Source organism: Oryza glaberrima, chromosome 11 (genome assembly GCF_000147395.1).
Source record: "Oryza glaberrima chromosome 11, OglaRS2, whole genome shotgun sequence".
In the NCBI taxonomy this organism is placed as follows: Eukaryota; Viridiplantae; Streptophyta; class Magnoliopsida; order Poales; family Poaceae; genus Oryza; species Oryza glaberrima.
Window position 1 is genome coordinate 7,228,574 of NC_068336.1, and position 26,188 is coordinate 7,254,761.

At 42.2% G+C, this 26,188-nt stretch overlaps 5 protein-coding genes across 9 annotated transcripts; 3 read left to right on the forward strand and 2 right to left on the reverse strand.

Moving 5' to 3' along the window:
- Positions 1-771: 771 nt before the first annotated feature.
- LOC127754499 (uncharacterized) lies at positions 772-4,234 on the reverse strand. 2 transcript variants are annotated; one of them, XM_052280057.1, is made up of 4 exons: positions 3,759-4,234; positions 1,739-1,999; positions 1,272-1,510; positions 772-1,016 (listed from the first exon to the last, which is right to left on the reverse strand). In XM_052280057.1, the coding sequence occupies exons 1-3, from the start codon at positions 4,146-4,148 to the stop codon at positions 1,319-1,321; spliced, it is 843 nt and encodes a 280-aa protein (XP_052136017.1). In that variant the 5' UTR covers positions 4,149-4,234; the 3' UTR covers positions 772-1,016; positions 1,272-1,318. The 2 variants fall into 2 exon arrangements, with proteins under 2 accessions (XP_052136017.1, XP_052136016.1); XM_052280056.1 differs by having other exon boundaries at positions 772-1,023.
- Positions 4,235-4,354: 120 nt separating this feature from the next.
- LOC127754497 (probable serine/threonine-protein kinase At1g54610) lies at positions 4,355-9,394 on the forward strand. 4 transcript variants are annotated; one of them, XM_052280054.1, is made up of 8 exons: positions 4,355-5,028; positions 6,001-6,713; positions 6,838-7,122; positions 7,201-7,518; positions 7,606-7,833; positions 8,656-8,756; positions 8,846-8,927; positions 9,222-9,394. In XM_052280054.1, exons 2-8 carry the CDS (start codon positions 6,147-6,149, stop codon positions 9,378-9,380), a joined length of 1,740 nt encoding a protein of 579 aa, XP_052136014.1. In that variant the 5' UTR covers positions 4,355-5,028; positions 6,001-6,146; the 3' UTR covers positions 9,381-9,394. The 4 variants fall into 4 exon arrangements, with proteins under 4 accessions (XP_052136014.1, XP_052136013.1, XP_052136011.1 ...); XM_052280053.1 differs by having other exon boundaries at positions 4,355-5,017; XM_052280051.1 differs by lacking the exon at positions 4,355-5,028 and adding an exon at positions 5,205-5,529.
- Positions 9,395-12,427: 3,033 nt separating this feature from the next.
- Positions 12,428-13,699, reverse strand: LOC127754498 (glucuronoxylan 4-O-methyltransferase 2-like). Its single transcript, XM_052280055.1, has one exon. It carries the CDS (start codon positions 13,512-13,514, stop codon positions 12,564-12,566), a length of 951 nt encoding a protein of 316 aa, XP_052136015.1. The 5' UTR covers positions 13,515-13,699; the 3' UTR covers positions 12,428-12,563.
- Positions 13,700-16,708: 3,009 nt separating this feature from the next.
- On the forward strand, positions 16,709-20,421 carry LOC127754410 (uncharacterized). The gene is made up of 3 exons (XM_052279923.1): positions 16,709-16,941; positions 18,125-18,296; positions 19,975-20,421. The coding sequence occupies exons 1-3, from the start codon at positions 16,782-16,784 to the stop codon at positions 20,063-20,065; spliced, it is 423 nt and encodes a 140-aa protein (XP_052135883.1). The 5' UTR covers positions 16,709-16,781; the 3' UTR covers positions 20,066-20,421.
- Positions 20,422-20,857: 436 nt separating this feature from the next.
- On the forward strand, positions 20,858-23,362 carry LOC127754409 (chlorophyll a-b binding protein CP26, chloroplastic). Its single transcript, XM_052279922.1, has 6 exons — positions 20,858-21,162; positions 21,275-21,359; positions 21,903-21,953; positions 22,054-22,174; positions 22,282-22,416; positions 22,858-23,362. The coding sequence occupies exons 1-6, from the start codon at positions 20,964-20,966 to the stop codon at positions 23,116-23,118; spliced, it is 852 nt and encodes a 283-aa protein (XP_052135882.1). The 5' UTR covers positions 20,858-20,963; the 3' UTR covers positions 23,119-23,362.
- The last annotated feature ends 2,826 nt before the right edge of the window (positions 23,363-26,188 follow it).

The window sequence follows — 26,188 nt, forward strand, 5'->3', positions numbered from 1 at the left end:
AGTGTAATACATCAATTCTCATTCTAAATGTAGCAAATAATGTTCATTCATTTTCTTGTAATAAGGTGGTTTGATTGCTTTAAACATGGTTGTTACAAAGAATTCAAAACCACCATGATGGCTGCATTGACAAGGTCAAATAATGCCTTCTGTTACAATCTACACTCTTTACCCCAAAATATAAGAATATAGTAGTGGATGGGACACATCCTAGTACTACAAATTTAAACTGAGGGCTATGTCCCATCCAGTACTCGATTCTTATATTTTGGGACGGGAGGAGTATTATTTGATGATTTTTTTTAAGTGTGTGCATCCCCTAAACTCTCTGAAAAACAGGGGATGTGGATAAGGGAAGAACAGCAGAGGAACCTAGATTGTGCAAACCACTTGACATATTTAAGGAAACTAAAATGATAAAGAAAACAAAATATGGAGTTAAAATGTGGAAATAAGCAAATGGTGAAGATGTCAGAAAGGCAGAATACAGGCCCAAACACAGGAAAGAACAGAACATTTGGGCTGGCATCAAAGAGGTTCAGACTTCAGATTTCAGAGGTTGTATGGTCTCACTCATCTAGGTAATCAGCCCATATGAGCATTGAAACAAAACAAGCCCATTGTATGTTTTTTTTTCTAGCTCTATTGAATAAGGTGTAGAAAGAACTTGTTCTTTAGGATTGGGTCAAAGTTTGCTGTTTGCATGATTAAGTTCCACTGATGTACAGTACAATTTCACTATTTTCTTTGATTAAAAATGAACAATGTGTCTGATCAAAACAAAGTACCTTAATGAACTTTCTCATTGTTCACAAGGATTTCTCTCCAAGTTCTTAGAAACCAGCCTATTTGCAGCATGAGTACAGTTACAAGCTCAGACTACATATGAGAACTACATCAAAGTTTTTCTACGTACAGTATTACATCCACTTCGTTGATTCCCATCACATGTTCTATGTTACCAACTTACCATCTGCTTTCCTGATTTGCTTCCCATCCATTTTTACTCCAAATATCTGAAAACTGATCAAGTTATTAGTGCGTGTTCTGCATGTTGGATGTGGCACTTTTTTTTCGTAGATAATCGCGTTTGAACAGCCTACCATTCTAAATGTGCAGTGGTAAATATTTATACCCTTTTTGAAGGAAGAATATATACACCTTCAGATGTTTCATGAGGGATTATGGAAAATATATCTTACACTGTACTTAAAACAGAGACAAACATAACATGAAATACAAAGGTATGTAGAAATAAAATCTAGACTTACATGAGTGATGTACATGGACAACATTCTACACCAAAGAAGAAGCATCCTTATGAGCTGAAAGCTCTTGAGATTGCATATATGAAGTCCAATAAACCAGTCCCCTTGAGAAGGCCTTTCCCAGTTAAAAGTTCAAAGTCTATTAACAAGAGAAAGCCAATTATAGCGGCTTTCCCATTAATTAGTTCATTCTTATTAGTGAAACCAAAACCTCCGACATCCTCATCAATCACCATTCTCACCTGAAAAATGTAAAACAGAGGATTATATTCTGGTAAATAGCTCAGTGATTTTTTTTTGGTAGAGTGATATACAGACCAGATTTCTATCTGAAAAAAAGCTCTGTGAAATTTTGCAGACAATGGAGTATACTGAAGTTGGATTCATCTGAGTTTCAGAGGAAGGACCAAAGCAAAGCATAGATATGATCTACAGTTTCAGAGAAAAAGTAAGGAAGAAAGGAGTGAAACCTCTTCGATATTGACATCGGATGCAGTAAATCCAGGTTGTGCTTTCCCACTGAATATAATCTCTGCGGATCCACCGGAGGTAACAGCCCCCTTGATACTGATGTATATATTCTCCCCATCGATTTTCACAGGGTACACGAATAGTTTTCTCAATGCAGGTGTAAGAGCCCTTAAAACAGGGTTGTTGGGATACCATTCCTTTATTTCACCAGTACGAAGATCAAATGTACTATCTGTTGTTGGGCAAACAATGCAGCCGTCCTGAAAGACAAACAATATAAAGGTTACATCTTTGAGAAAGGAACTGGAATGATCTCATTTTCAAGCAAGTGATGTCCAACGAAGTCAAATGAAAAGAAGTGAACACTTACTCTTGTCAACAAATTTGAAATACGAAAATATTGTGAAAGATTAATAATCTTCAAGTGATAGAGATTAGTTTCCAAGTTCATATGGTCAAAAGAAGGCTAACTCACAGTGTTTCAGATTTGTAAGAGAACTTTGCAAAACTAGTATAACTTCATACTAACTCCACTAGTAAACGAAATGATTACGAACATAGCTATTTTCCTAAGATCACATTCATGCACACGCTTAATTTTCATCTTGTACAAACAAAACAAACATAAATTTAAACAACAATTTTAACTGTTCAAATTTATAGCCCAAGGCCTCAGCAAGGGAAGTGCAGCACACTTGACAAATTGGGTATTTCATTCCTAGCATTCCTACAGAACCTCAAAATTGTTGCATCATCTATTGCTCCTGGTTGTCACACGTGATCCATATCATGTTTCGATATTTTTTTAATAAAAGGGTGCTAATGAACATATGACAGAAAGCCAGATAACTAAGCAAAAGAAAAAGGATGTACAAATTAAAAGTTCGTTTCAAAAGAATCCATGTACGTTCTCTCGGCTAACTAGACAATATCTATATCTAAAGAAAAAAGCTCACTAGACAATACCTCCCCAAGTAAATTGATTTTGTCGCTACTCCAAACAATTCATATTCTTGACACCCTAACAAGAACAAGGTCCTCAGCCATTTTTATTGCATATAGCATTAGGGTTCTCCATCTCCGGGGGTCCAGGGGAATTAGGTGTTAACTTGGGGTTGCGCTATATCTATCGAAAAGTATACAGCAAAGATACATTTGGTGAATCAAATCCATGTTTTAATAAGAATCATGTGAACTTAACGTTCTGGCCACACGCAAAAGAAGTCGGTGGAATGTACGGAATTTCCAATTTCATTTTTCTATGATATGTTTTTCCATATGAAAATTGGCGCTACTTACAGGCATCCCATGACATTACTATGTATCTATACTTTCTATATAGTTGGTACCCACTAACAATTATTAGAAGCTAAAGCTCAACATGCAAGCATGCCATGTCATCACCCACTAGCAATTACTATTCTAGCCCATTTAAAAACCCATGCAAGCATGCCACATCTTCACTCACTAGCAATTACTACTATTCTAGCTTATTTTAAATCCCATGCAAGCATAACGCATCATCTATAATATTATATTATAGAGATCGACAAGTATATGTTGAATCATCTTCCTCACATTATTTTCTCAACATTTCAACTTTCATCATTTCGACAATATTTAACATATACTCATACATGAATCCCGCAGCAAAGCGCGGAGTACCACCTAGTATCAATACATTGACCACCATCCCTTTGACATGAAGAAATTTAATCCATTACATACGAGAACTGTAGTTAAAAAAAATTACTTACGTGAGCTACAATATGTCTATGTTTGTGCCAATTATGCTCAATTGGATTGTTCATATTATGTCAGAATATACCAAAATAAAATGCCTCTATATGTGATTGGTGAGATCAAAATCTATCAACTTCTGGCTTTCGCGGATCAGAAAAATTGGGAATAGGAAATTAGTCTACAAGACATTACACAAGATAAGTTGGAGTAGTAGTAGTAGGGAGTATACTATGTTGTATGAATAGTAGCGCAATTGGGAGGAAGGAGGAGGAGGACCTGGGTGAGCTTGGCGTTGAGGAGGCCCTCGGTGTAGGCGCCCTCGGCGGGGGATCGATTCTCGACGGCGTATACCTGCTCCTTGTACCACAGCAGCAGGATCTCCTCCCCGTCCTGCACGATCACCCGCCGCTCCCCCCGCGGCAGCGCCGCCAGCGGCACCACCGGCACCCAGTTCCCATCCCCGCTCGCCTCCTCCTCCGCCGCCGCCGCCGACACCTCCGCCGCGCGGCAACCGACGACCCTCTGGTGGTGCTGTATGTGGTGGTGCCGCAGGGTGGCGGTGGCGCGCGGCGGCGGCGGCGAGGCGGCCGCGGCGAGGGCGCGGCGGCGGTGGAGGAAGGAGGAGGCGGCTGCGGCTGCGGCGGCGGTGGTGGTGATGGACGCCATGGGGATGGGAGGGAGTGGAGGAGGAGGAGAGTGGGGTTAGGGTTTGAGGAGGAGGAGGGGGAGGGGGTGGTGGAGTGGAGTGGCGCGGCCATGGCCACAGGATGGGGATAAAAGGGGAGGAGGATTTGTATTTTGTGGGGAAGAGAAGAGGACACATTTATACGCTGCTGTCCACGCGAAAACGCGCGCTCCCTCCCACGTTCAAATTCAACGCGGGAGGCGACGTGGCGAGACGAGAAGCTGGCCATGGATTCTCCTCTGTGCTCTGCAGCACTCGTGTGGAGATGATTTTCTGCTGGAATTTCCTCAGCCGCGAGAGATGTCTGCGATCCTCTCTGTGGGTGGGTGGCCGCTGAGGTGTTTTGCCTTGGAGCCGGAGGCCGTGGGCACAAGGTGTTTGAGGAAATGCCTGAGAGGGATGAATGAATGGCATCGCCATCTCAGCCATTCAGCCGAACCCCACCCATCCTGGTGCCTCTGCAATGGCCGTGAAGGAATAAATTAGTCAGATTTTAGACGTGTTTGTCCCTTCGGCTGCAGCTGGGCAAAACAGGACAGGTTTGGCGTGTCCATTGACCATTGTTCAGGTGTTCTGTGCACGTCGCAGTGTTGGAGATGGAGGTGTGATGCCGGATTGCCAATGGGGTTGGGTTGGTCTGAATGAACCTTTGAGCTGCGTCGCAAATGTGCTACAGTTTTATGCACGCGAGTGGCAGCATCCTTTCCTTGGTTGCTGTCAGAGCCTCAGAGGACTTTATCTGAATAATCTTCAATGGATCAGCGTGGCCTGGTGGTTGAGGATATGACTACAAAGCCCAGTGCATCACCATTCCTCAGAGTTGTCAGCGCGATTATGTGGAGAAACCATAGTGAGTCCTCGGTAATCTTCTGTAATTTCTGTCAATACTCCTTCCATGATTTGCTTATTCAACCACTGCATCTATCCATTTATGAAAATGGGGAGAGTTTTGTTCAAAACGAAAAAGGAAACTGAGCAAAGAAAAAAAAAAACCCACACTGGCTAACTTTAGCTCTCGAGAAATCCTCTCCTCCACTCATTTTCTCTACTACATTTTGCAAAGTATCTTTAAGATTTTTGCCTGCCCTTCTATAGTTCAGTTAGAGTGGGGATAGGAAAAGGAAAGGAAAGAGAAAGAAGTCCTGAGAAATGCATTGCAAAAAGCAGCCCCTTGTTTTAGGATTCCATATTCATTTCTCATAGTTATCCCCGCCTTTCTCTCCTCCATTGGAGGATTAGAACGGAGAGAGAGGAAGGTGGGGAAAATTGTTAGATTTGTTCATCCATTATATTTTCTTGAAAGGAAAAGGAAGGCGAAGGAATTCAGGTCTTGATAATTGTTCTTGATGTGCATCCCCAAAAGTACATTCTTTTATCACTAGTTGTCAAATGAATTATAGCTTTTTCCACTATTTTGTGTAGGATACTGTTTTTGTTGGTGTCTGTTGTGCTGTATCATTTTTCCGAGCAGATCTCGCACCAAACATTTTTGTACTGAATTTGCTTACAATTATTTTGCTTCAAAATTTCAACGGAAAGATTAGTGTAAAATATCATGTTTTATTGATGTCAAGAAAAAAATTTGCCTCAATTTTCAAGAACCTTTTAGATTCAGAAATGCACAGATATGGTTTTGCATGGTTGGTGGGATGGATGGAAATTGCATTCAACCTATGGTCAGTTGGTCACATTTTGTTTCTGTAGATCTTTTTTTTTATAGCTTTTCTGGAACCAACTTCTGTCACTAATTTTTTTCTACTTTCATGTTTATCTAAATAATGATGATTGATGACAATTGTTTTGCTCTAAAATTTTGGGGAAATGTTCGTACAGGTATTTGCATCACATCACAATCTGCAAAGCAGGAATACCTGAAACTCTCATCCAGAGTTGACGAAATCATGTCAACTTAGAATAATATCAAGGCTCTTGTTACATTCAGAAGATCAGGGCTTCAGGCCCTGCTTGTTTGTTGCTGGATGAAGACATTCACCAGGAAACCACTGCAAAGTGAAGTGCACGTACAATTCCTTCGATCAAGTGGAAGGGCATTACATGGGCTTATAGATCAACTTTGTTCCAAATGTCCTAAACATGATGATGGTGCCACTTTGCAAAGTGAAACCACTTCAAGCAAGTTCAAGTGTTTATACAAGTTCTTCAGACCATCAAGTGAAGGTGACACTGCAGCTGTAGACAATGTATTGCGCAATGATGGAAATACAGAAGTTGTCGCTATCCAGTCGAAAGAAAATGGTCGCAATTCTAATAACATTTTGGAGGATGGAGAGAAGTCAGTTCTGTCGTCGGATCATTCTAAAAAATTGAGTGCACATCATCGACTGAAAATCTGGATTACTAGTGGACACAGTGGCATAATCGGAAGATACGGAAAGAAGTTGGAGCTAAATGCTGCCAATGTGCCTAAGCAGTTCCCAAGTGAACATGTGAATACTGTATGGCCAGATTGGCTCATGAAGGTGGCCCCTGAGGCAGTGCAAGGCTGGTTCCCTCGTCGTGCAGAATCATTTGAGAAATTAGGCAAGGTGTGTAGTCAAGTTGATGATACAATACAAGTTACTCATTGGAAAATTTTGATATTTGTGCTTGTTAATGCTAATTTCTTTAACCATCCCTAATTACTATTGTATCACTTCTTTTCTATTTCAGATTGGAGAAGGAACTTATAGTAGTGTGTACAAAGCTCGAGATCTTAAAACAGGCAAGATTGTTGCTCTCAAGAAGGTGCGGTTTGTCAATTTGGATCCTGAAAGTGTGCGCTTTATGGCAAGAGAAATACTTGTTCTTCGGAAACTGAATCATCCGAATGTCATAAAGTTGGAAGGGATCATAGCATCTCCTGTTTCAACAAGTTTGTATCTTGTATTTGAATACATGGAACATGACCTTACTGGTCTTGCTGCAACTCCAGGCCTCAAGTTCACTGAACCACAGGTGATTGTGATACTAGTTTTTCAGTTAACCACTTGGCAGACAAGAATTTTAACTGTTCCCCTTTCTCATTAATTTCAGGTAAAGTGCTTGATGCAACAATTGCTTAGTGGCCTTGATCACTGCCACAGCAATGGAGTTCTTCATCGAGACTTGAAGGGTTCCAACCTCTTGATTGACAGCAATGGTGTCTTGAAGATTGCAGACTTTGGTCTAGCAACATTTTATGATCCTAACAATCAGCAACCACTCACAAGCCGTGTTGCAACATTGTGGTACAGGCCACCGGAACTTCTGCTTGGTGCCACTAAGTATGGAGTTTCTGTGGATATGTGGAGTACTGGGTGCATTCTGGCAGAATTGCTTGCTAGCAAGCCAATCATGCCAGGAAGAACTGAGGTATACATACAACTATTAGTCTATTACATTTAGTATAGTACCTTATGTCATTTTATATCATGGTGTTCTCCAACAATGCATTCCTAGGTAGAGCAAATTCACAAGATCTTCAAGCTCTGTGGATCACCCTCTGATGAGTACTGGCAGAAACTGAACGTGCCCCAGACAGGGATGTTCAAGCCCTCTCGCCAGTATAGGCGGTGTATTGCAGATAATTTCAAACATTTCCCTCAGCCAGCTATAGTTCTTCTAGATAATTTGCTTGCATTAGAACCAGAAGCTCGTGGAACAGCTGCCTCGACTCTCCAGAGTGACGTAAGTTAGTACCCTCAAATTGATTATTGGTTGCAGTGCAGTGTTCTGTAATTTACTACGGTACAACACGAAGTTTTTGGCTACCCCAGGAAAGACTTGTCCTTTTTTTATGAAAATATTATTTGGGGTTAATCAAGGCACATTTCTTGAGTTGGAATTTGTCATGGCCTAAGAAATCAGCATTACGTGGCCTTGCTGGCCCAGTACATAAAGGCAGAACAAGGCAGGCATCCAACAGGTCTACAACAGATTGATTCCTAACTGTTGTTTAGTTTGTTTTGGTCTTAAGCCACTTATGTATAAGAATTCGATTTCATTAGCGAGTGGTTTTGAGGGCCGGCTGCATACCTTCACAAGGTGTACAGCATACACGCAGCCTTCTTCCCGGCTGTTTTAACTTGATCTAATGATCATTACAAAATGATTTTCCATTTTTGGAATACCTAAAACGATGCATAGATCTAGTCAGAAGTAACAAAATGATGTCAATTGAAGGCATATTTTCTATATTTTAGGTTGAATTCTGTGTGTACTGGATTGCCAACTTGTTGTGGAAACCAGACATTTTTCAAAGTTGATTTGGTATCTAGCTTGTTAGAGGAAATATTGTACTGACCGCCTAGTACCAGCAAATTAGTGCCTGCAAAAATGCTAAACTGGTCCAGAAGTAGTTTTCCCCAGTATCATGCCAATACAACTCACATGGTTCAACAAGTTATTATGTCTTGGTCTACCGCGATTTCATTATATGTCTGGTTTTTCATAGCCTTCTTTTAGGAGAACATTGCATCACAGCACTTAACCATGTATCACAAACTTTAGTTTTTCAGAAGAAAGCCACTTGCTTGCAGCCCTTCAAGCTTACCAAAGTTTCCACCGAGCAAAGAATACGATGCAAGACTCAAGCTAGAGGAAGCTAGTAGGTATGTGTTTCCCAACCTTTTATTCTTCAAGGAGGATGTAATTGAGAAGAACTATTAGTCGATTCTGAAATTCTGTCACGTTTCTGTAGGCAAAGAAAGGTTGGAGGATCTGTTAGACCTGGAAGAGAGAACGTTAGAATAAATCGTGGTAATGGCTCTATCCAACCAAAGGTGAGTACAAAGATGTGCTCCTTCTTTTCCTAATTTCCTGTAAATAACTTTTATTCCTTCTTAATACAAAGATGCGCTCCTTGCGTATTCCCAAAAAAAAAAAGGTGAGTACAAGAAATTTTTCTTGATGATCATTGTTATATGCAGAAACTTTGATAAGATGTGCTGCTCTCCAATTATACATGCTCATGCTTGATGGAACATCTTCATATATTTGACGCTACTAATCATCTCCTATACATTAGCTCAAAATAAGCACTAGAGGTTAACTCACCAAGCTTTATCATCGTGCAGAAACATACATATATCAGTGGAAATCTCCACCTGCAAGGTGATCCACGGACATTAGCTACAAGGGTGCGATCTCCTGGACTTAACACCACATGGAACAACAGGGATGATTCAATGACGGTCGTGAAGTACCTGGATGTAAGTACAACTCTGTGCGGATAGCATATTCCACTATCTTGACGACAAGGAGCTCAGACTTGCTTCAACCTGAACCAACTGATGTAATGAATAAGACGCATGGTTCTCCCAAGAACGACCTGGGAGAGAAGGGCCAGACTGGGGTAAGGATGGTACTTCTGCAAATGTTAATTCTTTTTTAATATAACTTTGGTTGGTCAACAAAAGCATCAGTCTGGTCAGATGAAAAGCACATAAGAATATCAGCTTAAAGGACATCCCTCATGTAAGGTTTAGTGTCATTGCCTGTTTGTTAGTGTTGCTACTGATATATATGTTGTAAGGTATTGTTGCAAGAGTGTTCCACAAGTGAACAAAACTTATAGTTTACAGAAATTTTAAATAAAAGATGGACTGTGTCTCAAGAGTCATAGTACAATGATTTGATATTCTACTACAATCTTTACTTGCTGACTGTGACATACAGACTATAATTTTCTGCTGAGAGTTGAGATGTTGTGTAATATGTTGTACGGGCATCAATTCGTCGTCTCTGTATACATATTGATTTTGATTTTATGTAACAAATTAAATTGATAATTTGGCTGTTTTGATTTAAAGACCAAACCATTTATCTCTTAACTAACAGTAGTCATTTTTTTTGTTTTGCTTTTATCTCTCCAGAGCTGTAGGGTTAAGAACAGAACGCATCACTCTGGTTCACTGGTTACACCAGAAGGAAACATAGAGGAGATGCTCAAGGAGCATGACAGGAACATCCAAGCAGCCGTGCGCAAAGCACGCCTTAACAAGAAGAAATAGTTGTGACATTTAGGTGTGTTCAAGCTAAAGATCCCAACTTTTCCAAGTTCCAGTTGAGGAATGGCAGGGCTGCATTCTTGCACAGAGTACAGAGCTTCTTCAAAAGGGTAATTGCTTTAAAACGTGATGAAGTAGCTGAAAATAACATGATCACTTAAAAGTGCAGATATGTTAAAAGTGTCAGGTCATTTGATTGCCGTTTTTTCTACAGATCAAGATCAAACCTGAAATGTCGATACAATACGAGAGTTTGGGCATGGACATTATTTCAAATGACAGGTTGTCCTTTGAACCTGAAATTCTTGACTGATGGCAGTGAGAGATCCAGATCATGCCGGAGCAACTAAGAAGAAATTTCGACAACATTGAGTCATGGATAGGTACATCTTACAGTTACAAAGTATGAGCAGCACTGCGCAAGAGGAGGCCAAACAGAGTGCCAGGGATATCCGAAAGCGTAGACTGGCCTTTATTCTTGCCTGAATTCTTGTTTCACCAAGCTTCTGTGGTCTTTCCCCTAGTTATGGCTGTTCTAACCCATGCCATCTGCATCTGGTGTTGCTAGACGGGCTTGTATAAACTTTTCATCCTCTTATTTCTCTTGTTTTTCTTCTTGCAAGGGTCTTATATAAACTGTGCATTCTTTGTCCAGTTTTTTGGCTGTGTGCATTCTATGCAGAGGCCGGGGGTGGACTCAGTTGGAATATATCATCTTGGTGTATTTAACTGAGTCTTAATAAAACTTCCATTATCTAAAAAAAATAAACTGTGCATTCTTTACTTTCCTTTTCCTTAATTGAATGGCAGAGTTCCTGCCTACTTTTGTTTGATATAAGAAGGAATTTGTAGTGGGGTTCCTTGAAGCTGGAAACAATGCAGAAAACTGTAACAGCATGTTTTCCTTCATTCTGCCTGGAAACCGGAAGAGAAACTACAATTGGTGTTTGCAGCTCAACCTCAGGAGTTCCTAACATCCTGTTCAAGCAATGGTATGTGATGCTTCTATCTCTAATCTTCAGAAGAGGAAAAAAAAAGAAAAGCTGAATTCAGAACTTCCATCTTCACATTGTAAGTACCTTCCTCTAGATCCATTTAGGCTGCTAAAATGCGTAGCCATTTCCAAGGTTCTGAAATTCTATATTCAAGAAGCTTTTGTTGAGAAAAATGTAGTGATGCAATGTCAAGATCAGTCGTCTTCCCCTGTGACATTTTTTTCCCTGATGAGACAATCACTGGAAGAAACAAAATGTGTTGGTACATCGGAGTCTGCTAGTTGTTGGTTCATGTGGTTCAGATTCTTCCCTTGAATTTCACTCCTCTCCTTTTTAAATTTCTCTACATGTTGGGCATTTTTCTTCTGAAGCAGACCTTTCAGTTCTCAAATCTTTGTATCAGCTTCTGTAGTATTTTGTGATGAGAAAACATTCAATAATGCTTGTGTCTATCGAATTAGGGGATTAATTGTTCGTGTTGCTGCTAGATAAATGCATAATCATAATTTTTTTTCTTCAAGGGAAAAAGTTGGGAACTCGAAATAATAGGTGAAACAAAATTCACCAGTAGACATAAGCATCTTTTGTCAATATTCTATATGAAGGGTTTACAAGTTGAATGGGTTCGGAATGCAATCCCTGTCGAATCACCAAAATTCGTGAATTTTGCTCGAGTTTCATCAAACTCTACTGAAGCCTACCGAATCCTACCAATTGGCAAGAAGGGAAGCGCGAGAGCTCATGCTTCCCTTTTTGCCAATTGTTTCCCTTCTCTGGCAGAAGCATTCTCAATCAGCTCCCAATAGTCCTCAAAAAAAAAAATCAGCTTCCAATTGTTTGAAATTCGACACATAGTCACTTAAAATGTTACTCCCCCCATTCTTTTAATATATGACATCGTTAGCAATTTGAGATACTTATGATTGTTATATCCAAAAAAAATTATGTAATTATTATTGTGACTTGATTTATCATCAAATATTCTTCAAGCATGACTTCAATAATTTTTATATTTGCATAAAGAATTTTAAATAAGATAAATAGTCAAACGCTGGTCAAAAAAGTCAATGATGTCATATATTAAAAAAACAAAGATAATATTAGCACATTACTGCTAAAACCAAAATGAATCCTAGATCATAAAAATGTCATTAACTCATAGTTACTTCAAATTCGACAGTGAATTTGAAATTCCGAAATGTTGTCCCCATTTCAAGTTATCATCAAGAGTTGAGATTTGAGAAAAACCATGGCAACAAAAAGGAACACAAAGAAGCAGAAGAAGAAATCTACAAATATGTTATTGTTTCCTCTAACATAAATCCTATACAAATATTTAAATATGCATATGCTACTAATATGTGTTTAATTACTGGTAAAATGGTATATATTTACCCAATGATAATAAAATATTTCAAGGGCAAAATGGCATTCCTTCCTTGTGGCTAGGGATGGCGAATCGCCTGAGGTTGCCAACCTCCTCCTTGAGGTAGCCGCCGCACAGGAACGCCGTCGAGAACCTGTCCTGCACCGGCTTGTCCACGTCGTGCACCACCACGTCCGTCTCCGTCTCCGCCGCCGGCCGCCGCGCCCGCGCCGCCACCGCCGCGGTGTATATCGCGCCCATCATCGCCGTCGTCGTCGGCGGCGGCGGCGCGTGCGCGTCGACCACGATCACGTCCCACTCCGCCTCGTAGAACGCCGCGGGGAGGCCGCGCACGGCGAGCTTGCACGGCGAGCGGTCGAAGTGGCCCGGCGAGAGCTGGGTGGCGGCGGCGCCGGTGCAGTGCTCGGAGTCGCGTAGGGCGAGGAGCTCGTCGGCGTCGGCGGCGCTGGCGAGGTAGGCGACGCGGTAGGCCTCGATGGCGAGGCTGGCCGGGCTGGCGCCGGACACCAGCGCGTCGTCCTCCTCGAGGAACACCGTGCGGCCGCCGTGGTTGAGCGCCGCCCAGAGCGCGGCGCCGTGGCCGAGCCCGAACACGAGCAGGTTGCACGGCGCCCGCCGCGACACCGCCCGCGCCGTCGCCGCCACCTCCTCGGCGGACCTCCTCCTCCCCCGCCCCCACGCCGTCGCGTTCGACGTCGCGTAGTGGACCAGCGCCTCCGCCACGCCCGCCGGGACACGGTCACACTGATCGTCCCGCTGCTGCTGCTGCGAGCGGTGGACGACGACGGGCGCCGGCGAGGAGGTGTTGGCGGCGGCGGCGGAGAGGGTGCGGAGGGTGAGGAGGAGGAGGAAGGCGGAGGCGGCGGCGGCGGAGAGGAGGAGGAGGCGGCGCGGCGTGACATGGTGCTTGAGCTTGGCCTTGGCCGACGCCAGCTGGCTCTTCAGCTTCGCCCTCCGCGCGTGCATGGGGCTCGCCATTGCACCTCTTCTTCTTCTTGCACTAGCTAAGCTAAGCTAAGTTGCTAGTGTCTCCTTTTCTTTTTCACTTTGCTTTAGATTAGTGGTGTGTTGTTGTGATTATGCAATGATATGATGCATTGCGATTTGTTTGGTTGTTTGCAATTTGTTGGTGTTTTGTACTTTTAGGTTGTGTTGTTGATTGTGTGTTGTGTACTTTTTTGGGGGAGGATGTATTGAATGTGTGTGGTAGGACAGGGATGGGTTGGTAAATCGGTAGGTGATTGATGCTTGAAGGATCAACAAGATGCAGCTAGCTAGCCATGCATGTGTGGCAGCTGATTGGTGATGAGTAGTACTACCACAGACCTAAAGTTTGGTGCGTTGTGTGTTTGTTAGATCTCCTGGGGATTTTTTTTATTAGGGTTGATTTGTATATATCAATGCCTAAGATAATCTCTTTCTTTTTGAAAAAAAAACCATTTGTTAATTAATTGAACGAAAGGTTGTTGAAAAAGCAAGGATCATCTATGAAATAGTTTGCTTTATGTACAGACAGAAATTAAAAAAAGAAGTCCTATGTTTAGAATGAGCCTTAAAATATATACACATAATACAGAGGGGGAAATCAATATTAGAGGGAAGGAATTAGTTTGTTTTTGTTGAATAAAGCCCTATCCAAAGCAATTGTTTTGTTTATTTGAGCTCCCACCAGAGTGGAGTGGGGTCGGGACTTGTGAGGACGAGCTCACAGACATTAGATTTTGCACGGGTTGCTGCCTAGCAAGTCCTTCTTTCCCCTCCTCCATCGTTTCTCTTCCTCCCCTCTCTCTTAGATCTTATCACACGCAGAACACATCAAAGCCATTAATTCTGTGAGGCACACATGCCTTCTGATAAGGGATGTAGGTCCCGATCTTCCGATAGTTATTGATAAACAGTCGATTTGGGCGGAGTCGCAACACAACTCGATCCGGCTTCTGAATGAACACGCTACTGAGCCCCGCAATCACAGCACCACGTCTCCTCTGGTTATCAATCGTGCTGAAATCCGGTTGACCTCGCCGAGAAGGCTAATCCCTGCATACGAATCGAAGAACACAAGCAAGAACAAGATAGATTACAACCAAATTGCATATGAATGATTAATCACTTGAATTTGGGGTTCCACAAACCAATCTAGCGGCAAAACTGTTCTTGACTGAATAATCTAAGCAAAACCCAACTCTATACGATGACGGCTACTGAATTAATATGATTAGGGACGTCCTAGGGTTGCCCTAGGGCGCACACCCCACTGGGCTAAGCCCACGACACAATTACAGAGCCCAAAACTCAAAATCAGATTCGCACTGGATGAGATACGTGGCTTGTTTTGCAGATTCCCGGCAGCTCGGTAGGAATTTTGACGTGGGACCAAAACCATCTGAAAGTAGACTTCATAAGCTTTCCAACAAGTACTCATGGGCCCCAAAATTCCTTCTAGATCAGTGGCTAGGTCCGTTTGAAGTTGATGCTGTCAGGAGGCCCGAATCCGAATCCAAAACGTGTAGAACTTTATCTCTTGTCTTCTATGGACCAAAAGTGATGTGGTGAGGTAGAAATAGACTTGTAGAAGGTCTTGGTTTGGTCCCCAATCAACTTCTTTAATCATCCATGCATTAGTTACACTCGGTCTCTTTTCCTTCGCTCAAGCAAGTACCTCTGCAAACAAAAACACACGAAACTCATTATGTAGCAACGTTTGTTCAAATATATAACATGTAAATCTAATATAGAACATATGCACCTTTGGTTGATTAATACATAAGATAGTCATGGTTATATCTGAGCTAGTTATGTCCTCATCATCTGTACAGTAGCATACTCCCTCCGTCTAGATTCGTCGTACGAGGTTGGTTTTTTTTTGACAGAGGGAGTACACGTGCCTATGAAGGCATGGGCTCCCCCAGCCAAGCTAGCAACGAAATTCCGACATAATGGGATGAGGCACTATTCGCCATGTGCTTGTGTTGTTCATGGCGCCTAAGGAATATATATACAATCGAGACCACTGCTTTCCATGGTCTCAACGTGCCACATAGGATAATATCACACACAAAGACCACTTCACCCATAATGCAACTCCCTTCGTTCCAAAATAAACTCCCTTCGTTCCAAAATAAACCAATCTTGTATTAGGATGATATCCAGATACGTTGTATTATCACGTGTCATATCTTAGTATAAAATTGGTTTATTTTGGGACGAAGGGAGTACACTCCAAAATATTTTTTGCATTTTAGCATTTAGTAATATAAGTGTCAGCCCTTACAATGGTATCTCATTATCAACTTTTATATTTAAGACGTTATAACAATAAAAAAAGATACATAGATACTCTAACCAACATATGGACCCATTGTCAGCCTCTCCCACCTCCTTTTTCTCTCCCCTACCGCACTCTCTATACCCATCAGCCACTAGTGCCAAAACCCATCCCATTCTCTCTAACGGAACGACGCCTCCTCTTCCACGGCCGAAGTGCCACCTCTCCCTCCCCCTTCCTTTGTCAACTGTGGTAGACGATCCCATGGCAGCGACGGATCCCCATGGGGGTGAAGCATCTTTATGAGTTTGTTGGCCTTCCCTTCTCCTTCTCCGTGAGTGTCGGTGATGGATCCCCACAGTGACAGCAGATCTGGTCGAGAGCTCCCTTGCCTCTCCCTCTCCCCATCATCTTATCCTCTAGCGACATCGGTGACAGATCTGAATGTGGCCCACGAGCTCGCCAAATCCTTCAAAGAGCTCGTCAGGAGTCCTTGGTGGAGGTGGGGAGTAGCGACTCAACCTCGGCATAGTCCTCAATGGCGGCGACGACCACACCAAGTCCGTTCTTCTTCTTTCCCCCACAGCATGTCGCGAGCCTCCAAACTTCTCAATGCGCGGCCCCGAGCTGTGGCTTCACAGCTCTTGAGCTGGGGCAGCGCCAAGGCCGCTAGAACCTCTATAGGTCAAGAGCGGTATCGTGAGACCCCGATCTCCACTAGCACGGGCACTCTCGTCTCCGACGTGAAGGCCCGAGATCACTGTCCACGGTGTTGTGTCGGACATGGCCTAGTTGATGTTGATGACAGCGTTGGCACTCCACACTGACACGATATCCACGTGAACCTCCATGTGTCCGCCAGGTCATCATCATCGCCTCGTAGTTCCCTCAGATCCCCTTCATCACGCGCACAAAGCCGCACAAAGCAACAAAAAAAAGAACAGGAGAGTCCCAAGCGAGAGGAGAGGAGAGGGGAGGCGATGGGGAGCGGGAGCAAGAAGAAGAGCGGAGGAGGGGATGACCAGAGGCCGCTCCTCTGGAGGCTCCCGGAGGTCACCTCCACCGAGCTCGGCAAGATCGGCCCCGCCTTCGGCCTCGGCGTCGGCTGCGGCGTCGGCGCCGGCGTCGGCTTCTTCGGCGGTAACTTCTTCCCCCCTTCTCCTTTGTCCCCAAAAGGTCGAATCTTTCATGTGTTTCGTTGTTCCATCAGCCGATATTCTTGGCTCGTGTGCTGGGTAGATGTCTAGATGAGGTTGGGATAGCTCGGGGATTTAAAGGAGGTTTTTTTTTTTGGGGAGGGAATGGGATAGGGTTTTTCCTAAACCTCGTCGTGATCGATTCCTGTGGATAGATTGGTTGGAGCTGATCCAAAGAACTGAATTGATCGATGTATTGCTTCGATTGGTACTAATTCTAGCTGATTTCTGCATTGTACAAGTCTCGTCGAGGAAATCCATTCGCATGATAAGGATATCGATTATAGATAATTTTGGTGTTACATACAGAGATCAGCAAGCTTGCCAGTGGGTGTAGTGGTATCATTAGGAGTTTAGGGTTTATCCGAGGTCTGTCTCAACAGCAAAATTTTGCTTCCAAGGAGTCTAATTTCAGAATTGTATCTGTAATGCACTACAATATCATCAGTAAAAAAAAACTTAAATAATATGTATATAATTTAATATCCTGGATGGCTTGGAATTCTTACTCTTAACGCCAAGGAATTGAGAATTTCCAATTGTTGGCTCTAAATTCTTAAAACTTTAAGTTTGATTGTCTGAATAATAGCTTAAATAAAGATCATCATTAGACATTCGTTATTTGCTTGCTGTTAAAACGATATTTAGCATAATGAGATGCACCATTTGCTAACTCTTGGTGCTCATACACAATGCTTTCACTTGTATTGAATTTTGAGATAGTCATACTTCTGCTTATAAAAATAACGACAGAATTAGAGCTACATATGACTGGCACCAAATATCTGTGACAACACACACATCTTAAATTGATACTAGATTTTACCAATATTAATGAATCTCAACACAATAGATATTTGTTCAAACACTATCATTCATTCCAATATGGCATAGATAATCATTAATTAAATACTCATCCAGATTACTGCTGGAGTTCAGAATCAGTACTTGCTTAATTTTTCTCTTTTACTAAATTCACAAATTATGTGAGCACACCTCACTCATTCCTTCTTTAATTTTACTGTCTGGTGATATTTTAAACTCACATTATGTCCATGTAACCATGACAATTCAATCCCTTTTTTTCCATGGATGGTGTATAATCATTTCTTTTTATGAATGTTTAGGTGCAGGATTAGGTTATGGATTTCCCGGACTCACATTAGGCTTTGGAGTTGGAGCTGGATGTGGTGTAGGATTTGGCTTTGGTTATGGATTGGGGAAAGGAATTGCTTATGATCAAAACAAAAGATACTCTAATGTTGGCAAGATGTTCCAAGAAGCTCCAAGTCTTCCGATGTAAGTATTGCGTGGACATGGAAATATTTGCCAGGATTTGTGCTGATAAATCTGTTGCCTAAAATTGTTGAGAACTGCAGCTACAGCATGAGCCTGAAGTCTGCAATAGTATTTTTTTTCCCTGATAATGTTGTGCCCTGTGATTATTTTCTGCATTACCAAAGATTCTAAGATTGAGTTTGATTGAATGATTTTTTGAAGTTGTGATTCAGTAACCATCCACCAGAATAATTCTGTTCAGTTATATATTGTTCCTGTTTCCAATTATATTTCAAATGAGTAATGCATAATGTAATTCCATATTCTGTTAATTATTGTCCTGCATTATGCATGGTGTGTGGATTGAGCAGCAATCTGGAAATATAGCTGTCATGAAATGAGCAGTTTCAACAGTCTGTTCTGTGAATTACTTGTAGATATTGATTATAATTGAGTCATGTGGAGGGACGAATTACATTCAAGGACAGAAGTTGGACTAGATTAATGGTATATTTTGAAGTGAAAAGATTGTTGAAGTTGTCAAAACTGTCTGTCTACTGGATCGTCAGTATGACACTTTGGCTGGGAAAGAAACAGAACCAGAGCATGACTTTTTAGAATGTCATGGAAAAAATGGAACCTAAGTGACAAGTTTATACTGTAGGACTGATTCAAGTCCAAACTTTCGTCATTTTGGACAGTAGACAGAATCTGACTTTTAATGAGTTAGCTACACTTCATTCGTCTCAGCTATCCAAAATTCTATATATATCTAAAAGCTTTAAGTTTTGAACACAAAATGAGGTGGAAGTATGAAATGCAAACCCATAGAAAGCCATGGATACTATGTTTGTGCTCAAACACCATGAATTATGTTTTCTCGTATTAATTTTTGCAACAATTCAAACTTGGTGAAACAAAGTTTCAGGGATAAATTGTTCATAAAAGCCCTAACTTGGTGGAAATTGCCTAGAGATATGATTTGACCACCTAGTCCCTCAACTGACCAGTTTTTAGAACCTAGTGCAGATTATTCGGAGACTTGTTCCTTTCAGATGTCAACAACAAAATATCAAGATATTTGAAGTGATAACCAAGTTATCCTACATGAAAATAACAAAAAGAATAACTTTTTTCTGACTCCTAAAGTCCTAACTCACACTACAATTTTTTGTTAGTTACCGTTGTTTTTGAAAGTATTGCATAGTACAGAACACAGCTATTACTGTTCTCAAAATCCTGTTCTCTTCTGGGAAGAAAGATTGCAATTCTTTTCATATAATTACGTGTTATAATGATTAGTTTAGTCACAACTAAGCTGAAGGCTGAAGCAGTCCTCATTCCATAGTTAAATATGTATTTGTTGGAGTACCGTTTAGTCTCTTATTATTCTACTGATGAAAGCAGTGGAATGAAATACACTATATTTTGATGTTCTCCGCAAAACCTTTGACATCTGGGCAGTACTCTACTATTGTGTCCTTAATTTCGGATGATTATTTTCTGCTGATAATAAAAACGCTAATTCTTTCCACCAGTTTTTTTGCCATGGTTGTTAGACATACTGTTCAGCTGGCGCTTATTGTTTTCTGGACCTCGATTTTTGTTAAGCATACATGGATCAAGCTAAATTTGGACTGTGCAACAAGGTGTGCCTATTGTTGTGTTGCTCATCCTTTCTTCATTGTCTCTGTTGCAGGGACACCGTTGCTGGTTTGGTTGATGAGCTGGTTGTGAACACCAAAAAGCTTGTGAGAGCAACTTCAAAAGAGATTGAAAAATGGCGTTGAGCTTATAATTGCCTCCATCAGCTGTGTCAGCCTATGAAAACTGGGTTATCATTGAAGGTTATAAGCAAGTATGCTGTTGTCTTAGATGAAGGTTTAGGAGCTAGCCATGGGATGAAGCCTATTGCAAGCAGTATGCTATCTTAGATGGAATTTAGGAGTTAGTCGTGGGATGCAGACTATTGCACTGCAATGTTCTTTCTTATTCTTGTGTACATCAGTAATTATGTCTATATTTAATTAGGGTAATGAAATGCTATTGCAGTCTCTGCATGTTAGAAATCCCCCTGTGATGAACAGTTTCAGTTAGAATTCAGGAACAAAATATGAGACTGGTGATCTCATTTGGCTGCTTGTTATTACTCTGTTAATGGTTGTGCTCATCTCAGGCTGTGCTTTCTTGGATGAATTGATTCTGTGGAATTTTGATGGCATTAGGACATTGATATACCTTGATAATATCAGTTAATTAAATGTACATTAGTGTTCAAGCATATGTGTGGCCAGGATGTGTTGTCTTGGCTATATCTGCCTCTGCCCTCTGGTTGGTTCTGCATGGTGTCTCTATCCATCTAATGTGGACCATTTTGGTCCTTCATGATGAAACAACACCACAAGAGGCCCTAAGTAGTGCCACATCAGCACCCTCATCTGCCAGGTCAGCATGGACTGCCCAATCAGATCCAAGCAACAGATAGCCCTCCTGGGCACCCAGCCAATGGCAGCTTCCATGGCTAAATCTTGCATGGGCCCACAACATCCTCCAAATCCCCATTTCCATCCATTTAAACTAGCTCTCCTTTCCCTCCACAAACGCCCACCACACTCTCCCCCTTTCTGAACACAGCACAACCCCTTCTGCTGCATCTCCCACCTCCCTCTGAATTGTGGGCCTGAGGCGATGGCGGCGCTCGCCCCGTCCAAGATGCTCGGCACCCGGCTCAACTTCGCCGGCTCCTCCCGCTACGCCACCGCGGCACCGACCACCGGAGCGCAGAAGATCGTCTCCCTCTTCAGCAAGAAGCCCGCCCCGAAGCCCAAGCCCGCCGCCGTCACCTCCTCGAGCCCCGACATCGGCGATGAGCTCGCCAAGTGGTACGGTGAGTGAAATTGCTAAATCTGACGGCTGAAAATTTTGTGTTCCAAGAAATTTTTAAATGTAAAATTCAGAATCTTGACGGTTTGAAAATTTTGCCTTGTTTTTGTTGTCAGGCCCTGACAGGAGGATCTTCTTGCCGGAGGGTCTCCTGGACCGCTCAGAGGTGCCGGAGTACCTCAACGGAGAGGTCCCCGGAGAGTAAGTCACAAGCTCCCATTTTTCGCTGTCTTTTGCTGTAGTTTCAAGAAAAAAGTTTAGATCTTTTTGTGTGGAAAAAATCCAGACCTTTTTGTAGGCAGTACAAGTTGGGAATTTGAAACCAGGTGAAATGCTAGTACAGGTTGTAAACATTGTAGCATCAACTGGGAAATTAGTGGAGAAAATAGAGTACAAATGAAATTAGGACTTCTCATTGGAGAAGGAATAGTTTTGTCCGAATTGCATTTTGTTTTCATGTTGTATAGGAAAATATTGCTGTTTAGTTTAGCTGTTCCATAAAATCAAAAGAGCACGGACTATCTCTGAAACAAACTAGCATCTGAATTTTCAGGTGCTCAATTCCCCAATCTTAAAGAGCAATTTTCACCTACCAAAAGTTCGATATTGTTCTTCACTTTTAGTTGTACAAGTAGCATGATGTTGCCACTCCACTAATAGCACACCAACATGAACAAAATGCTCATGAAAATGTAGGTTTCTTAATGCAACTAAACTAAATTATCATGCCCTTTGAACTTGCAGCTACGGCTACGACCCTTTTGGCCTCAGCAAGAAGCCAGAGGACTTCTCCAAGTAAGTAGCAGCGTTCAATCCTCAAATTCTTCTTCTTTTCAGACTCAAATTTTCAGATTCTTGTATCTGAGTAAAATCTGACAAAATTTTCACCCTGCAGGTACCAGGCCTATGAGCTGATCCATGCCAGGTGGGCGATGCTCGGCGCCGCCGGGTTCATCATCCCCGAGGCCTGCAACAAGTTTGGCGCAAACTGCGGCCCCGAGGCCGTCTGGTTCAAGGTGCGTGTACTAGCCACTGATCATCGGCAGTTCAGCTAATTCGCTGATCACTCAAGCTCAATACCTGAATCTCTGAACTGAAGTGAACTCACTCATGGTATATGCAGACCGGCGCCCTCCTCCTGGACGGCAACACCCTCAACTACTTCGGCAATAGCATCCCCATCAACCTTATCGTCGCCGTCGCCGCCGAGGTCGTTCTCGTCGGCGGCGCCGAGTACTACCGGATCATCAACGGCCTGGTCAGTCAACTGCACAATCTACACGCCCTAGTCTTACACCTTTTGGTTTCCGGTAGCACGCTTTCCAATTTGTTAAATGTTATATCTCGTACGAAAACTTTGTATATGAAAATTGCTTTAAAATATCATATAGATCCTTTTCCAAATCTAAAATAATTAAAACTTAATTAGTCTTACATTTTTTTTGTTTCCGGTAGCACGCTTTCCAATTTGTTGAATGGTGTATTTCGTACGAGAACTTTTTATATAAAAATTTTAAATCCTCTTTCAAACTTAAAGTAATTAGAACTCAATTAATCAAACGCTAATAGCTTTCTCATTTGAAGTACCCTTAATTTATCTTCGATGAACTCAAACACGGGACCTTAGTTAGTCTACACTTGTTGATTTTGCTCGCTGATACTCACCGGAGATTCGCCGGCGATGGCGATGGTGGTGCAGGATCTGGAGGACAAGCTCCACCCAGGTGGCCCATTCGACCCGCTGGGGCTGGCGAGCGACCCGGACCAGGCGGCGCTGCTGAAGGTGAAGGAGATCAAGAACGGGCGGCTGGCCATGTTCTCCATGCTGGGGTTCTTCATCCAGGCCTACGTCACCGGCGAGGGCCCCGTCGAGAACCTCTCCAAGCACCTCAGCGACCCCTTCGGCAACAACCTGCTCACCGTCATCTCCGGCGCCGCCGAGAGGACGCCCAGCCTGTAAACATCTCGCCGCCGGCGACGCTGGCTGGCCTCAAGTTAATTTTAATCTTACCCGGGAAGAAGAAGGGAGGAGTTTGAGAAGGGTGGAAGAATGTGTTAAATGTACGTGTAAATTATCGTCGAGTTGGGAGATGAATTTGAAAACCTGTTCATTCTGATCTTCTGATAGGAAGGACCAAGTGTTTGGATTTGTGGCTGAGAAATATTTGCTACCTGAGTAAATTGTCTCGAAGTGGTTTTCATCATCGTTGACATTGCTGAATGGTTTCCCTGGATTTTTTTTTGTTTGAATTTTGACTATTTGCTACTACCTGAGTAAATTGTCTCTAATAATGGTTTCCATGAATTTTGACTAGTGAGTTAAGTCGCCATTTTCTTGAGCAGTTTTCTGGAGGTCAGTCAGCTATAGTGTCGATGGCAACTTAATTTTTTTTATATAATTTAACAAACAGTTAAACAGAAGAGAGGAAAACTGTGTTTTGCATACACAACTGTGACACACAAATCAACTCTTAAACAAGTAGACAAACACAGAATTGCAGATTAAGGTTGTAGAAGCTCATAGGCCTAGGCATGTCAACAAATTAGAGGGACATAAAGGTGTTGAAGGCATCAGATCAGAACCGAAAGAAAGGCCATCGCAGATGGCGAGAGCCGAGACCCATCTGAGAGAGCGATCCTGCAGAGTGCAGTGACTTGGGCTACAGTAGCTCCCTTTAAGCTCAACTCACTCAAATGGGCCAAGCAGTCCAAAAATATCTCATTAATTAGGCCTAGAAAGATTATAAAATATTGTGCTATCCTTGTAACTATCTCTGATCTATCGAGGAATAAGAGTGTAAAACCATTTGTAAATGAACCCCTAAAGCTATAAATAAACACCAAGGCTGTGTAATTAGTAAGTTTTTGAGAATACAATATGAATAGTTTATTTTCCTTACACACATCCTTAGAAGCTTGTAGTTTTGCGAGAAGGCTTACTCTGCGAGATATCGTCATCTCACACACACGAGGCTTTTCTCTCTTCTTATACAACGCTATGGAACTCGGATACTGATCTAAAATAGAACGGGCGCCTCCGATTACAGACTGAATAATTAGGAATGTGCACACATGGGGTAATAGGATGGATTGTAACCCCTCACGGCTAGGTCTCTCTTGGTTTGTTGGCCAAATTATTAACCAACGGTTATTTTGGCGTTCATTTTTAGGGGAAGGCATGCACACTTAACAACAATGATATTAATGCAAGTTTCCTCTCTCTTTTTATTAGAGGTTTAAGTTTCCTCTCTAGATTTTTACCGTCTTTCATTGAAGCACGTGGCCGGACTTCTCTGCAGTTAAATGACACACACCCCTCAGTTTCAGTATAAACTGTTCTTTTCTTGAATATTAATTTGAACACAATGACATGCAAAATAACGCAGCCCAGGAGCACACCTATCACGGTTTTTTTTTTCCATGTGAAAAACTGTCAACTGGTGGCAGAGAACAAATTACTAGCTAGGGTTAGAAATGTTTGACATTGGTTAGTTTAATTTTGAGCTAACCAATGTAAAGAAAAATAGAGGGAGTAATATTTTGGTTGATTATTGAGCTAGCAGAGCAAAGAGCAGATTAGCAAGCTGATGAGCCCTTCTGCAGCCATTGTCCAAGAGAAGATAAAGTTTGTGCTATGCTTGGGGCAAACTGGGCACTACAAAGCCTACAAATTAAGCAAGCAAACAACACGCAAAGCTGCAGATCTACGAATTTTCTTCAGTTTAAGGACATATATACGTCATACATTCATACATATGTAAATGAAATTGCTAAAAGCTGGCGATGCCTTTGGATTTCCCTCCTAACAGATTTTTTAGCCTTTGGATCGTTTTGCTTCAAGATTCTTGCAACTGGGATGGGAAAAAATGGTGTGCATCCGCGGACATGGGGAATGGGCCTCCTACCCTCCACTTCACAAGGATGCTTCCTTTCTACTAAGCTAGCATCAGTTATACTGGTTAAGGTAAACTTATGCGTTAGTTGCACTGTAACAACAATACAGTTACAATGTAACATATTGTAGTTATATCGTAGCCTATGTTTTTAACCTAAATGTTTGCAACCGAGTCAGCTTTGTTGTATTGTCCTTTGAGGGTCCATTAGCCACTTTTCATGGCCATTGATGTTGGATTTCATGGCTGAAAAAATCGAATGTTTTGATCCCTGAAACTTTCAAATTTCCTATAGGTAGTTTCTATATAAATGGTTAGATGCGTTGATAGTTGGATGCTAGGCCAGGTCAGCTAACCCCACAACTTTTCAGAAACCCCTTGCAAACCTTCATTTTTGTATGAAAATCTATAAAAACTTAGATAAACGACCTCACTTAAACATAGCACCACTATATTCATGAAGCTCAATATATTTTCCTCCCTGGCCTTCTTGTTCGCCTACATGGATTGTGAGGAGGCAACCGAGCAATGATTCTAGCTCTAGATCGAATCTCACCACAACAGAGTTGTCTATTGATCGCTATCAATTCGGCACCAAACCATCAAGATCGACGAGCACTCTGTAGACGTGTCCTCTCCCACTCCTGCTATCTTTCTTACAAGTTGTGACCATGGCTGGTATTTATCTGTAGGGGTGGATATAGGATTGGCCCAAGCCTCAGGCCTCCAATCCTAGGCCTCGGGCCATGGCCTGGGTGGCCCTGAGGCCTTGGTACGCCCCTATTTGTCTGCGTTAGTTGCTATTAAACGTTCTAGTCTGTTAGGGTTCACCTTTCCTGTTGGGTGCCAAATCCCGACCTTAGCGATATGACATTTTTTTGGCCACATTTTGACAAATTCGGTCAAATTGTATTGTTTCAAATTTGAATTCGCCGAAACCATTCAAGATTTCACTTGGAATCTACTTTCATCCCACAAAACCTCAGAATTTTGCGATTTGTGACCCATTTTTTTTTTTGGAAAACTCATCCATCTTCTTGGTCGATCTCCGCGTAGAGCCTTAGACGGACAAATATGTGAGCTGTGGATAGATTTGCTTGTCTAGCTGTGTCTGCGAGTTGTGTGCAGTGTGGCTGC